Genomic DNA, 16300 nt, shown 5'->3' on the forward strand with positions numbered 1-16300 from the left:
AACATAGGCAGGTGGGACTAGTGTAGATGGGACATGTTGGTCGGTGTGGGCAAGGTGGGCCTGTTTCCATGCTGTACAACTGACTCCATGCCTCATCCCTCCCTACCTCAGTCGCTTCCTCAAGCCCTGCGTCTGACAGGAAACTTCACATTGCACCTACTTAGCCTATATTGCACAGACCCCCAACCCACCCCCTCCCCTTTCATTCAATGTGTGATAGCCCCCTTGCTGTAGCCTGTAAGCCCCCGAGCTTTCAATTCGACCAGTCACCACTGTTACTGCAGTTTGAAGTCTTCCACGTTATAACTTAGTTGTGTTCACTGTTCATTTTACCTTAGCTGACTCGGAATGTGCTTGAAGTGTGAAGATTCCTATGGACTGGTGGTAGCGGTTTAGATGTACGATTAGAAAAGCGTCACGCAATCCACAGCCTGCAGGCAGAGAATCGATAGGGTTCAGTGATGTGGACAAGTGAAACAGACCAACAAACAACACTTGGTTGAAGAAGGGTCCCGACCTGAAACGTCACCTATCCATGCCCCCTCCTCCCCCGAGATGCTGCCTGACCCACTGAGTTCTACTTCAGCACATGGTGTTCCACACAACATTTGGCCTCTCATTACCAGAGGTTGCAAGAGGAGCTTGCGCTGGGCTTGCCGTTCACCCACGCCATTGCTTGTTGACACAGGGCTGCGTTAACACAACCCGACTTTAAACCTACTGCTGGTTGACTGGTAAAGCACATCGACTTCTCCTTATCTTCCGAGCATTACATATGTCCACATTGCACCCGCAAGGGTGCAGAGAAGATTTACTGGGCTGCTGCCAGGACTCGATCTGAGCTATAGGGAGAGGTTAAGCGGACTGGATATTCCTTGAAGTGCAGGAAGATGAGGGGTGATCTTATAGAGGTGTATAAAATCATGAGAGCAATAGATCGGGTAGATGCACAGAGTCTCTTGGAATGTGTAGTGGAATCAAGAACCAGAGGAATCAAGAACCTTACGTTTAACGTGAGGGGGGAAACAATTTAACGGGAATCCGAGGGCTAACTTTTACACAAGGGGTGGTGGGAGTATGGAACGAGCTGCTGGAGGAGGTAGTTGAGGCGGCTTCTATGGCAACGTTTATGAAACATTTAGACAGGTACATGGTTAGGACAGGTTTAGAGAGATGAGGCAGATGGGACTAGTGTAGATGGGGCATGTTGGCCGGTGTGGGCAAGTTGAGCTGAAGGGCCTGTTTCCACACTGTTTGACTCTAAATTGGCTGTGTGCTCGGACGTTCTTGTACCCTTGCCTCAATTGGGACTGTCTATCATGTTCGCAAAGCACAGGGGTTTGTCTAATCCCGAACTGTCACCTGTCCATGTTTTCCAGGGATTGCTACGTGACCTGCTAGTGATAGTGAAGGGCACAGTGTTTGTGACACTCCCGGTGGGATGGTCAGTACAAAGGACTGCCGAGGAGGAATGTCCTGGAGGATGGAACTGGAAATTATTGTTCTGCCTGCTCCTTACTGAAGGGAAAACCCTTATTACAGTGTCAGCCAGCAGAATACGCTGACTGCCCTGCCTCTGGAAGCCACGAGCATTACAATGAGTTGGAAATACCTTACACACCCACATAATATAGGTTAAAGCACTTCTGTATTTACTTTAAAAGAAAGACACAAAGTGCTGGATTAACTCAGGCCTGTATATTTGTGTACAGTTTTGGTCTCCATTGTGTACAGTTTTGGTCTCCTAATTTGAGGAAGGACATCCTTGTGATTGAGGCAGTGCAGTGTAGGTTCACGAGATTGATCCTTGGGATGGCGGGACTGTCATATGAGGAAAGATTGAAAAGACTAGGCTTGTGTTCACTGGAGTTTAGAAGGATGAGGGGGGGGGGGGTGGTCATATAGAAACATATAAAATTATAAAAGGACTGGACAAGCTAGATGCAGGAAAAATGTTCCCAGTGTTGGGTGAGTCCAGAACCAGGGGCCACAGTCTTAGAATAAAGGCCATTTAAGACTGAGGTGAGAAAAACGTTTTCACCCAGAGAGTTGTGAATTTGTGGAATTCCCTGCCACAGAGGGCAGTGGAGGCCAAGTCACTGGATGGATTTAATAGAGAGTTAGATAGAGCTCTAGGGGCTAGTGGAGTCAAGCGATATGGGGAGAAGGCAGGCACGGGTTATTGATTGGGGATGATCAGCCATGATCACAATGAATGGCGGTGCTGGCTCGAAGTGCCGAATGGCCTCCTGCACCTATTTTCTATGTTTCTATGTTTCCTTAAGTATTTCTCTTCAGTCAGTCAGTCAGTCAGTAAAGGACTCATACATGTGACTTAATTAAAACTGAAATAGGACCTTACTCTAGAAAAAGCAAGTTTAGTTTAAAGATACAGCGTGGAAAGTCCCTTTGGCCCACCGAGTCCACGCCGACCAGCGACCCCCGCACACTAGCAGTATCCTACACACTAGGGAAAATTTACACTCTTTACCAAAGCAAATTAACGGACAAACCTGTACGTCATTGGAGTGTGGGAGGAAACCAGAGATCCCGGAGAAACCCACACAGGTCACAGGGAGAACGTTAAAAACTCCGTACATGCAGCACCTGTAGTTAGGATCAAACCCGGGTCTCTGGCGCAGTAAGACAAGAACTCTCCCTCTGCACCACCCTCATTTTCTCCTGATATTTTGATAAATCACAGTCTGATTTCTACCTTGCTGTTCTTGCCAACATGCACACAAGGGTACAGTTTAGGTACAAAATATAAACTGCTGGAGGAACAGGAGGTCAGGCAGCATCTGTGATGGGAAGGAGGGGGAGGGGAAATAAGGGATGGTTGAGACCCTGCACCAGGACGGAGAGAGAGGCGAGGGAAGACTGCCCTAGAAAGTGGTGAGAGGATGGGGAGGGTGAGACAGGGTGAGGTTGATGCTGTGTGGATCGCGGAGTGGATTGGGACACAGAGGCAGGTGGGCGGAAGCAAACATGAAGGAAAAAAAGAGACACAAGTGGGCGACACACGTTAGAGTTGCTGCCTCACCGCGCCGGACACCCGGGTTCGATCCCGACTACGGGTGCTGTCTGTATGGAGTTTGCACGTTCTCCCCATGACTGCGTGGGTTTTCTCCGGGTGCTCCGGTTTCCACACACGCTCCAAAGGCGTACAGGTTTGTAGGTTAATTGGCTTCGGTAAGATTGTAAATTGTCCCTAGTGTGAGTAGGATAGTGATAGTGTACGGGGATCGCTGGTCAGCGTGGACCCAGTTGGCCGAAGGGTCTGTACCATGTTGCATCTTCAATGTAATCACTTAACACACACGATGGATTTGGAGTAATGTTCTCAAACAGGTTGGGGTGGGGGGCTAGAACAACATCGGACACAGTACCGGCTGAATGGAAGGGATCGATGTTCTTGAGTGTTAATCTATCCAGTGGGATGGGTTGTTCCAGTACGCTGCACAGCACTCCATCCCTGCCCAGGGCTTGTAGTTCAAGAATGGGAGAAGAGTTTCTCAAGCCAGTGTCCAGGGCTGCTTTCTGCTGGGAGAACAGATCATCAGTTTAGTTTAGACGCTTGCCACATGCACCAAGATACAGTGAAAAGCTTTTGTTGCATGCTGTCCAGTCGGCATAACGTCTAGACTTAAATACAATCAAGGGTACAACATAGAGTGCAGACAGGACGGTCTGCACCCGGGCTGGAATGGAACCAATGTCCTTGGGGGAGTGTTTGCTAGTGCTGTCGGGGAAGATTTAAACTAATGTGGCAGGGGGATGGGAGCAAGAGCAGAGAGACAGAGGGGTGTAAAATGAGGGTAGAAGCAATAGGTAGCAAGGTGAAAAGTAAAAGTGGCAGGCAGACAAAACCACGGCAGAAATCAAAAAGGGCCACTTTTCAACATAATTGTATAAGGGGTGAGAGTGTTGTAAAAACAAGCCTGAAGGCTTTGTGTCTCAATGCAAGGAGCATTCGTAATAAGGTGGATGAGTTGAATGTGCAGATAGCTATTAATGACTATGATATAGTTGGGATCACAGAGACATGGCTCCAGGGTAACCAAGGCTGGGAGCTGAACATCCAGGGATATTCAATATGCAGGAGGGATAGACAGAAAGGAAAAGGAGGTGGGGTAGCGTTGCTGGTCAGAGAGGAGATTAACGCAATAGAAAGGAAGGACATTCGCTTGGAGGATGTGGAATCGGTATGGGTAGAGCTGCGAAACACTAAAGGGCAGAAAACGCTGGTGGCAGTTGTGTACAGGCCACCTAACAGTAGTAGTGGTTGGAGATGGCATCAAACAGGAAATTAGAAATGCGTGCGACAAAGGTAAAACAGTTATAATGGGTGACTTCAATCTACATATAGATTGGGTGAATCAAATTGGCAAGGGTGCTGAGGAAGAGGACTTAAACTAAACAGTGGGGGGGGTGGAGTCAACAACGTGGAAGCGTATGCGTGCAGCTAACGGGAAAGAGAGCGTAGGGAAGGTCACGTTCAAACTAATGGCAGGGGGATGGAACCCAATGCAAGGAGACAGAGGGACAAAAAACGAGGACTGAAGCAAAAGGTAGAAGGGAGATGAGAAAAACAAACCTGAAAGCTTTGTGCCTTAATGTGAGGAACGTTCGTAATAAGGTGGATGAATTGAATGCGCAGTTAGTAGTGAAGGAATATGATGTAGTTGGAATCAAGGAGACATGGCTCCAGGGTGACCAAGGCTGGAAGCCAAACATGCAGGGGTGTTCGATATTCAGGAAGGAAGAGGAGGTGGGGTGGCATTGCTGGTTAAAGAGGAGATTAATGCAATATGTAGAGAGTGGATGAGAAGGTGGGCTAATATGGAACTAGAGTGAATGGTGATCAATGGACGGCATGGACTCAGTGGGCCGAAGGGCCTGTTTCCCTGCTGTATCTTTGAAAAATATCTTGTCCCATTTATAATTTCAGTGAAGGGCGGCACGGTGGCGCAGCAGTAGAGTTGCTGCTTTACAGCGCCGGAGACCCAGGTTCAATCCTGACTACGGGTGCTGTCTGTACAGAGTTTGTACATTCTCCCAATGACCACGTGGGTTTTCTCCAGGTGCTCTGGTTTCTTCCCAATGTCCCAAGGCGTACAGGTTTGTAGGCTTCTATCGATCGTCCCTAGTGTGTAGGATAGAACTAGGCTGGTTGGCGAAGGGCCGAAGGGCCTGTTTCCAAACTGTATCTCCAAAACTAAAACCTTTTAAACTAGTTCCTCTTTTTTATATGGAAGGTGTACATTACCTTTTTAACATGTTTGATCTTAGTGATTAGGAGTAAATCGTCAAAAAGAAACAAATGTACATCCAGGAATTTTGTAGCCCCTGTTAAAAAAATAAGTATGAATTAGCAGTTTATTTCACATATTTGACATGAACATGAGGATATTTCCAACTTGGGATGAGAGCCACTTACCCACCAGAGTCATCCTCCCTTCGTATACAAGCTGTCTGTTGGCAGGTGAGAGGAGATTGTCTGCACTGTTGTCTTTCAACAGGTGGCGAAGACTCTGCACACAATTGTCAGCGTTAAAATCAGACCCTTATTTAGTTTCAACAGTTCAAGTTCAAGATTCAAGAGAGTTTATTGTCATGTGTCCCTGATAGGACAATGAAATTCTTGCTTTGCTTCAGCACAACAGAACATAGTAGGCATTGACTACAGAACAGATCAGTGTGTCCATATACCATTGTATAAATATATACACACATGAATAAATAAACGGATTAAGTGCAAACAACAGATAATGGGCTATTAATGTTCAGAGTTTTGTCCGAGCCAAGTTTAATAGCCTGATGGCTGTGGGGAAGTAGCTATTCCTGAACCTGGTTGTTGCAGTCTTCAGGCTCCTGTACCTTCTACCTGAAGGTAGCAGGGAGATGAGTGTGTGGCCAGGATGGTGTGGGTCTTTGATGATACTGCCAGCCTTTTTGAGGCAGCGACTGTGATAGATCCCCTCGATGGAAGGGAGGTCAGAGCCGATGATGGACTGGGCAGTGTTTACTACTTTTTGTAGTCTTTTCCTCACCTGGACGCTCAAGTTGCAGAACCAAGCCATGATGCAACCGGTCAGCATGCTCTCCACTGTGCACCTGTAGAAGTTAGAGAGAGTCCTCCTTGACAAACCGACTCTCCGTAATCTTCTCAGGAAGTAGAGGCGCTGATGTACTTTCTTTATAATTGCACTTTGAGTCGAGGCCCTTCTTCAGACCTGAAGGTTCTCGACCTGAAATGTCACCTATTCCAAAGGTCATAAGTAATAGGAGCAGAATTAGGCCATTCGGCCCATCAAGCCCACTCCGCCATTCAATCATGGCTGATCTATCTTGCTCCTAACCCCATTCTCCTGCCTTCTCCCCATATTCCCTGACACCCGCACCCTTTTCTGCAGAGATGCTGCCTGACCCGCTGGGTAACTCCAGCTTTTTGTGTCTATCTTCGGTTTAAACCAGCAGTTCCTTCCTACACATTATTTAGTTTGGTTTAGAGATACAACGCGGAAACAGGCCTTTCAGTCGACCGAGTTCGTGCTGACCAGCGGTCCCCGTACACTAACACTATCCTAAACGTACTAGGGACCATGTACCATTTTTACTGAGGCCAACCAAACTACAAACCTGCACGTCTTTGGAATGTTGGAGTAACCAGAGCACCCGGAGAAAACCCACGCAGGTCACGGGGAGAACGTACAAACTCCATACAGACAGCGCCCGTAGTCAGGATTGAACCAGAGTCTCTGGTGCTGTAAGGCAGCAACTCTACTGCTGTGCCACCGTGCCACATTATCTAAGCTTTTGAATCCACCTTGCACACTAGGGGGCAATTTACAGGCTGATTAACCTACAGATTCGCGGGTCTTTGGTATGTGGGAATAAGCCGGAACACTCGAGAAAAGACAAGGTGAACGTGCAAACTCCATGCAGACAGCACCCGAGGTCAGGATGGAACCCAGGCCTCCAGTGAGGAAGCGGCTCTATCAGCTGCGCCGCCCTAGATAATCCCGCTTAGTCTCCGACTCCACAAGCTCTTTGATCGAGCTATGTTACAGCGAGAGGGATCCTGACACTGATCGCCACTGAGTCGGAATGTGAGGCCAGTGATCTCCCCGTACACGAGCACTGTCCTACACACTAGGGACAATTTACATTGCTTTTTAACTAAAGCCAATTAACCTACAGACCTGTAGGTCTTTGGATTGTGGGAGGAAACCGGAGCACCCGGGCAAAGCCCACACAGGTCACGGGGAGAATGTACAAACTGCGTACAATAAGTGCCCGTAGTCAGGATGGAACCCGGGTCCCTGGCGCTGTGAGGCAGCCACTCTACTTCCACTGAAATGATGAGTGGGATAAAATGACATTTTGCAAACACACAGCGGGACAAACCTAGTCCACTCTACCGCTGCGCCACCGTTCCGCAGAGGTATCACTGTCCCATTGAGTTGATACTGAGCTTGAGTGTTGGAGCCGAGGGCAGTGATGTTTGCAGCTTCCAGCAGCGGGCAACGTCAGCACTAGGGGGATTGGTTGCCCAAGTCACACCCCCCTTCCAGCAGGCCGTGGACTTTGCTTCACTGGTATAGAGATTTATTTCACCCCTCCCCCCCCCCCCCCTCCATCTTGCTATGATGCAGAGAATGGCCCAACGTATCTGCGGCCAGTGGCCCCGGTCTATTGATATTAACCGTACTATAATCCATACTGCACACACACGTTACTCGTTCGTTCCCGATTGGCCTTTGTTCAAATGTCTGTGGACACTGGCCTCATTGACACAGGGATATCTTCCAGCCTCACACACATCTATAACTTCAGATAGCCCTTGCTTCCTCTCTCCATCCCCTTCCCAGTTCCCACACTAGTCATACTGTCTCCGTTCTATCTCTGTCCCGCCCCCTCACCTGACATCAGGCTGAAGAATGGTCTCGACCTGACACATTCCCCATTTCCCTCTCTCCAGAGAAGCTGCCTGTCCCACTGAGTTACTGCAGTATTTTGTGTCGACCTTCGATTTAAACCAGCATCTGCAGTTCTGCCTCCCACACATCCACGCTGCTTTTCCATTCACACCCATTCGTCTGAAGAAGGGTTTCGGCCCGAAACGTTGCCTATTTCCTTCGCTCCATAGATGCTGCCGCACCCACTGAGTTTCTCCAGCACTCTTGTCTACCTTCAATTTTCCAGCATCTGCAGTTCCTTCTTGAACATTCATTCGCATTTCTTGCTTAAATGTGTGTTCATTGATAGTATAGATGTGTGGGAGGCTGCAGGATCTCCCCGTGTCAGTGAGGCCAGTGTTCACTGGCTTTTGAACGAAGGCCCAATAGGTGCGCTGACAACAACCTGGCCCAAGAAGATCAAGGAGCTCATTGTGTGCTTTAGAAGGTCAAGGGCGGCACGCACACCCCCATCCATATTAACGCGACGGAGGTGGAACGTGTTTCTAGCTTCAGGTTTCTGGTGGTCAACATCTCTGATGACCTCTCTTGGACCCACAATACCTCAACTCTGGTCAAGAAGGCTCACCAGCGTCTCTTCTTCCTGAGGAGACTGAAGAAGGTCCATCCACCAGAAAAATTGCACTAATGTATGTACATATATATATTCTGCTGTGCATTATTCTATGTTCGCTCTTCTGGGTGAGATGCTAACTGCATTTCATTGTCTCTGTACTGTACACTGCACAATGATAATAATGATTGAATCTGAATCTAATGAACGAGTGAAACTGGAGTGACCACAATGCAGGAAGACCTCACGAGCCCCGGTACAACTCTACGACAGCCACGTGTTTATGCTGGAGTTGCCTCGGCAGTCCGACACTCCAACCGTTTAATGATTCAATGTTACTTTATTGTCACGTGTACCGAGCAACAGTGAAATGCTTTGCTTTGCGTACAACCCGGTAAACCCATATACAGCAGACCTCACCGAGGCAGTACACAAGTGTCGCCACGTTTATGGCGCTGACGGTACTGTCTTCTGCCTGCCGCTGGCACGTGGATGCGGGCGGCCGCTCACCTGGCTCCCCCATCGTTCACTGCAGCGCCCACACCTGGTAGGTTTTAGCAGCACACTGCTCTACGCTCTCCGCAGACCACCTATGGTCTCCGCGGTTACCCCTCCCCCTCCACAGCCCCGCCTCCCCCTCCTCGGTTCCCCACGTGGCCGCACAGCGGTACAGCAGTAGAGTGTCTGCCTCACAGCGCCAGAGGCCCAGGTTCGATCCTGACCTCGGGTGCTGTGGTGTGGAGTTTTCATGTTCTGAAGAAGGGTCTCGACACGAAAGGTCACCTATTGCTTTTCTCCAGAGATGCTGCCCGTCCCGCTGAGTTACTCCAGCTTCCTGAGTCTGTTTTCGCTGTCACTTCCTGAGACCATGTGTGTTTCCTCCCACATCCCATAGACGCGCAGGTTTGGAGGTTAATTGGCTTCCGTAAATTGTAGGGAGCGGATGGGAAAATGGGATAACATAGAACTAGTGTGAGTGGGAGATCGCTGGTCAGTGTGGACTCAGTGGGCTGAAGGGCCTGTTTCCATGCTGTATCTATACACTACAATATACCAACAATAGACCCACCTCAGGTACAAAGGCTTTCTTGTTTCTCTCCCAGACAGGAGGCCAAACGATGATCTCCTGGAGCTGCTGAAACTTCTGGATCCTGTCCAGCCATTTCACTTTCCCTTCCAGATCACCTGATGTCATACAAAAATAATCCATCAGCAGAAGTGTGGGCCACGGTGGCGCAGCGGTAGAGTTGCTGTCTTGCAGCACTTGCAGCGCTGGAGACCCGGGTTCGATCCTGACTACGGGTGCTGTCTGTACAGAGTTTGCCCGTACTCCCCATGACCGCATGCATTTTCTCGATGTTGGGGAAGTCCGGAACAAGGGGTCACAGTTTAAGGATAAGGGGGAAATCTTTTAGGACCAAGACGAGGAAAACATTTTTCACACAGAGAGTGGTGAATCTCTGGAATTCTCTGCCACAGAAGGTAGTTGAGGCCACAGTTCATTGGCGATATTTAAGAGGGAGTTAGATGTGGCCCTTGTGGCTAAAGGGATCAGGGGGTATGGAGAGAAGGCAGGTACAGGATACTGAGTTGGATGATCAACCATGATCATATTGAATGGTGGTGCAGGCTCGAAGGGCCGAATGGCCTACTCCTGTACCTATTTTCTATGTTTCTATGTCTATGTTTCTCCGAGATTTCAGTTTCCCCACACGTATAATGTATAGGTTAATTGGCTTGGTATAAATGTAAATTGTCCCTAGTGTGTGCAGGATAGTGTTAGTGTGCGGGGATCGCTGGTCGTCGCGGACTCGGTGGGTGGGAGGGCCGGTTTCCGCGCTGTATCTCTAAACTAAACTAAAAAAGTGATTGTTCACATTGAACTATTATACAGGGCACAGGAGAGTTGCTGAAGCTACTGATCGTGACTGAATTTTAACCCATTCTGGATCAGGCGGCAACTGCGGTTCCTCGTGGCAACATGTTTGTTGATTGGCCACAACAATAAAACTAATGGCTGATGGAATTTAATATAGAGAAATGTGAGGTGGTGCAACAGGGCTCTGGGGAGTGTTGTAGAGCAGAGGGATCTAGGCGTGCAGGTACATATTTTGTAGACAGTGGCATCACAGGTAGTCGAACAGGCTTGGTAGGGTGGTCAAAATGGCTTTTGGCACATTGGCCTTCATCCGTCAGAGTATTGGGTTTCGGCCCGAAACGTCACCTATTTCCTTCGCTCCATAGATGCTGCTGCACCCGCTGAGTTTCTCCAGCATTTTTGTGTACCTATTGAGTATAGACATTGGGAGGTCATGTGTTTAAGAAGGAACTGCAGATGCTGGAAAATCGAAGGTAGACAAAAATGCTGGAGAAACTCAGCGGGTGCAGCAGCATCTATGGAGCGAAGGAAATAGGCAACGTGAAACGTTGCCTATTTCCTTCGCTCCATAGATGCTGTTGCACCCGCTGAGTTTCTCCAGCATTTTTGTCTACCTTGGGAGGTCATGTTGCAGTTGTATAAGACGTTGGTGAGGCCCCATTTAGAATATTGTGTTCAGTATTGGGCGCCATGTTAATAGGAATGTGAGGGGAAACTTTTCACACAAAGGGTGGTCGTGGTGGGTGAGGTTCTTGGTTTCCTGGTCCTCCAAAATATTCCAAATGGAATTTAAACTGGAGGTGGAACAGGCTGCCAGAGGAAATAGTTGAGGCAGGTACAATCGCAATGTTTAAGGAACATTTGGACAGTTACTTGGATAGGACATGTTTCGAGGGGCATGGACCAAGCACAGGCAGGTGGGACAAGTGTAGATGGGACATCTTCCACAGACTCACACAGAGTGGAATTCACTGCCTCAGAGGGCGGTGGAGGCAGGTTATCTGGATGCTTTCAAGAGAGAGCTAAATAGGGCTCTTAAAAATAGCAGAGTCAGGGGATATGGGGAGAAGGCAGGAACGGGGTACTGATTGGGGATGATCAGCCATGATCACATTGAATGGCGGTGCTGGCACGAAAGGCCGAACGGCCTACTCCTGCACCTATTGTCTATTGTCTATTGTTGGTCAGTGTGGGCAAGTTGGGCTGAAGGGCCTGTTTCCACACTGAATGACTGTGACTCTATGAGTGTAAAGGAAGACACAAAGTGCCGGAGTAACTCAGCGGGTTAGGCAGCATCTCTGGAGAAAAAGGATGGGTAACGTTTCAGGTCGAGACCCTTCTTCAGACTGAAAGTAGAGGGGAGGGACCTGGAGGTAAGAACAGGCCAGAACGAAGCAGGGCCAGCAACAGATGACTACGGATGGGTGGAGCCCACAATGGCCCATTGTTGGCTGGGGAAGAGTTGATAATGGAATGAGAAAAGTGGAACTAATAGGATGCATAGGGTGGGTGAGGGAAGGGAAGGAATGCTAGGAATTGACTTGAAATTCATCCCGCTGGGTTATAAACTGCCCGAACGCAATACAACTAAAGGGATGGGAAAGTGTGTGTGACTGGAGTGAAGAAACATCTATTAGGTTAGACTTGGTCTACGGACATTGTGTATTGGAAGGGAGGAGTGGCGCAGCGGTAGAGTTGCTGCCTTACCGCACCAGAGACCCAGGTTCGATCCTGACCACGGATGCTGTCTGTATGAGATGAGAAGAACGTTTTTCACACAGAGTGGTAAATCTCTGGAACTCCCTGCCACATAGGGTAGTCGAGGCCAGTTCATTGGCTATATTTAAGAGGGAGTTAGATGTAGCCCTTGTGGCTAAAGGGATCAGGGGGTATAGAGAGAGAAGGCAGGTACGGGATACTGAGTTGGATGATCAGCCATGATCATATTGAATGGCGGTGCAGGCTCGAAGGGCCGAATGGCCTACTCCTGCACCTAATTTCTATGTTTCTATGTTTCTATGTATGGAGATTGTACATTCTCCCCGTGACCTGCGTGGGTTTTCTCCAGGAGCTCCAGTTTCCTCCCACACTCCAAAGACGTACAGGTTTGTAGGTTAATTGGCTGTGGTGTTTGTGTAAATTGTCTCTAGTGGGTGTAGGATAGTATTATTGTGCGGGGGACGCTGGTGGGCGCGGGGTCGTGGGCCGAAGGGCCTGTTTCCGTGCTTTATTGTCTAAACTAAACCAGTAGGTTTCTACTGAGTTAGAGCACCAGCCATGAGGACTAGCAGCCGCGGGAGACAGGACTGTGTACTCACAGATCGAGTTGTCCACGCGTTCCACGATGGCTTCGATCTCCTGCTTCATACCCGCCTCCGTGCATCTGTTGCAGAGACTCCTCAGGAGGAGCGGGTATCTGGTCAGCCTCTGCAGTGGCGAGACCAGCAGGTCGGAGAGGTGCAGTCGCTTGCACTGGCCCTTCTGCTCGCACCACTGCCGCGTGCAAAGAGAACACACAGAGAGTGAGATAGCGCTGTGGGAACAGTGGGGAACGGCACGCAAGGCACGTCAACAGCATGGGCGGCACGGTGGCGCAGCGGTAGAGTTGCTGCCTCACAGCGCCAGAGACCCGGGTTCCATCCCGACTACGGGTGCTGTCTGTACGGAGGTATCACGTTCGCCCCGTGACCTGCGTGGGTTTTCTCCGGGTGCTCCGGTTTCCTCCCACACTCCAAAGCCATGCAGGTTTGAAGGTTAATTGGCTTCGGAAACATTGTAAATTGTCCCTAGAGTGTGTAGGATAGTGTTAGTGTACGGGGGGGTCGCTGGTGGGTGCGGACTCGGTGTGGGCCGAAGGGGCTGTCTCCGCGCTGTATCTCTTAAGTCTAAAGTAAATCTGATGGTCGGTGATCTAATGCCAGATTTGACACTTGGTAAAACTGGGTCTTACTACGGACATCATTAGAGGATAGGAATAGATACTGTACCTTAAGGAAGATCCCAAAGTCATCCCTTGTCTTCAGATTATTGAGGTAGAAATTAGCTGAAGAATAGTTCAGGCAATACTTCTGATGACAACTGCACACACAGCCCTGAAACTGAAGGCAACCATTATACACAATCACATCATACAATCTCTCCCTTGCCCCAGAATCAGTGATATGAAAATATAAAGCTGCCTGTTGTCACCACAATGGTGCAGCTGCTGGAGCCACTGCCTCACTGCAAGAGAAACCCGGGTTCGATCCCGACCATGTCTGTGTGGAGTTTGCACGTTCTCCCTGTGACCAAGTGGGTTCCCACCAGGTGCTCCGGTTTCCTCCCACATCCCAAAGACATGGGGGTTTTGCAGGTTCATTGGCCCTCTGTAAACTGGCGCCAGTGTGTAAGGAGTGGATGGGGAAGTAATATAACATAGTTAACAGATGGTCAAGGTGGACTCAGTGGGCCGAAGGGCCTGTTTCCATGCTGTGTCTATCGATCAATCTAGAGATTGATGCGTTTGAGTGCAGAAGGTCTCCTGTGAATCATCACTGTTTCAAAGGAATTCTCAGAACTATCGGTGACTGTTGGACACAAGCAGCTGTGAGCACCAACATAAAACCCCTGTCCCACGGTACGAGTTCATTCCAAGAGCTCTCCCGAGTTTGCCCTGATTTGAACTCGGAGATTTACGGTAATGGCCGCTCGTCGGTACTCGGGGCTCTCGTGGACATTTTGCAACATGTTGAAAAATCTTCACGAGTCTTCCCGTGCTTACCTGCCGTTAGCGAGTCTTCCCAAGTACCTGCCGTTAACGCTAAGAGACGTCCCCGAGCTCCGACGTACCCGCTACGTTCATTCTCCCTGATTACCACGTGTTTGATTTTTTTCTAACTCGGGAGAGCTCTTGGAATGAACTCGTACCGTGGGACAGGGCTTTAACAAGGAAGCAACGCTTTCCGCTAGGATGCTGGTCGACATCTTCCACAACAAGCTGGAGGCTCGGCTCAATTAAGTGGATGCCATTGAATATGACAGGACCTGTACAGCATCACAAGTTACTGAGTCATATTGAGGAAACAGGCCCAACGCCCACACCGACCAACACTAGGCCCACCTGCCTGTGTTTGACCCATATCTCTCTAAACCTGTCCTACCCATGTACCTGTCTAACTGGTCCTGATGTAGTACCTGCTACATAGTACAGGTACAAGCGGAAGTTGGGGGCAATCTCTGGCAATGACGCATCTTAACGGATAACCTCAATATCTTCAGTGGTGGACAAAAATGGTGGAGAAACTCAGCGGGTGAGGCAGCATCTATGGAGCGAAGGAACAGGTAACGTTTCGGGTCGAGACCCTTCTTCAAACTGATGTGAGGGTGGGGGGATGGGGAGGGGGGGTCGGGAAGAAGAAAGGAAGAGGCGGAGACAGTAGGCTGTGGGAGGGCAGGGATGGGGGGAGAAAGCAGGGACTACTTGAAATTGGAGGTCAATGTTCATACCGCTGGGGTGTAAACTGCACATGAGAAATATGAGGTGCTGCTCCTCCAATTTGCGGTGGGACTGACTCAATACCTGCAGTGCTGACCCATAGAAGTGTTGTCTATCACCTGTGGTGGCACAGCTGCCTTTACAGTGTCAGAGACCCAGGTTTGATCCTGACTATGGGTGCTGCCTTTATGGAGTTTGTACGCTCTCCCCGTGACCTTGTGGGTTTTCCCCGGATGCTCCGGTTTCCTCCCACACTCGAAAGACATGTAAGCCTGTAGGTTAACTGGCTTTAGTAAATTGTCCCTAGTGTGTAGGATAGAACCAGTGTACGGGTGATCGCTGGTCGGCACTGACTCGGTGGCCCAAAGGACCTGTTTCCACTCTGAATCTCTCTCTAAACCTAACTATCCAGGTAGCATTGTCAATTTCTTCAAATGTTTTTAGATGTTCTGGTTTGAGATATTTATTAATTTTTTCACTTGTTTTAAAAAAGTAAAAAAATTATTGTTTTTGTAAATCATGAGATCATGGAGCATAGGAGTAGAATTAGGCCATTCGGCCCATCAAGTCAGCTCTGACTGACCTATTCTTCCCACCTTCTCCCCGTAAGCTTTGACACCCGTACTAATCAAGACCCGGTGAAACTCCGCTTTCAAAATATCCATTAACCTGGCCTCCACCGCCAATGAATTCCACAGATTCACCACCCTCTGGCTCAAGAAATTCAAATTCCTCCTCATCTCCTTTCTAAAGGTACGTCCTTTTATTCTGAGGCTGTGCCCTCTGGTCCAAGACACTCCCACTGGTGGAAACATCCTCTTCACATCCATTCTATCCAGGCCTCTCATTTGTTTGGCATTTCAGATGTTCCTGAAAGGCAGAGTTTTCCTTCCAGCTTAGCCTGGGGCTGAGGCCATACAGGCTGTCAGCTCGTCAGCTCCTGACTCTGGGCTGTGTTCATTCTCAATGTACAGGGTCAGTAAAGAACAAATGGTGTCACCTGGTGTCTGACGTTTGACAGCGACATTAGAATTATTGCTCAGGAATGAGTGTAAGATACAGTGTGGATATTAATCAACATGGGAGGAAACCAGAGCATCCAGAAGAAACCAACGCAGTCACAGGGAGAACGTGCAAACTCCACATAGAAGCACCCAAGGTCAAGATCAGACCTGGTTTAGTTTAGAGATACAGCGCAGAAACAGGCCACTTTGGCACATGCCGACCAGCGATCCCCGCACACTAAAGAGCCTGCCCCAATGTACGACGTAATTCAAGAGTTCTCCCGAGTTTCCCCTGATTCGAACTCGGAGAATTATGGTAAAAGCCGTTCGTAGGTACTCGAGGCTCTCGTGGACATTTTTCACAATGCTGAAAAAACATCACGGGTTACCGCGTTTCCCCGAGTACCA

The 16300-nt window shown here is 49.1% G+C and overlaps 1 protein-coding gene across 1 annotated transcript in view; it reads right to left on the reverse strand.

Moving 5' to 3' along the window:
- plekhg7 (pleckstrin homology domain containing, family G (with RhoGef domain) member 7) overlaps positions 1–16300 on the reverse strand; it is a 79064-nt gene that overhangs the window by 2461 nt on the left and 60303 nt on the right. Inside the window, exons 10-16 of the mRNA XM_055653573.1 lie at positions 13402–13512; positions 12733–12907; positions 9605–9720; positions 5441–5534; positions 5270–5349; positions 3390–3540; positions 334–431 (exon numbers count right to left, since the gene is read on the reverse strand). Coding sequence (XP_055509548.1) covers positions 334–431; positions 3390–3540; positions 5270–5349; positions 5441–5534; positions 9605–9720; positions 12733–12907; positions 13402–13512 — 825 coding nt within the window. The remainder of the gene's footprint in view (positions 1–333; positions 432–3389; positions 3541–5269; positions 5350–5440; positions 5535–9604; positions 9721–12732; positions 12908–13401; positions 13513–16300) is intronic.

The sequence above is a fragment of the Leucoraja erinacea genome, chromosome 22 (genome assembly GCF_028641065.1).
Source record: "Leucoraja erinacea ecotype New England chromosome 22, Leri_hhj_1, whole genome shotgun sequence".
Lineage (NCBI taxonomy): Eukaryota > Metazoa > Chordata > Chondrichthyes > Rajiformes > Rajidae > Leucoraja > Leucoraja erinaceus.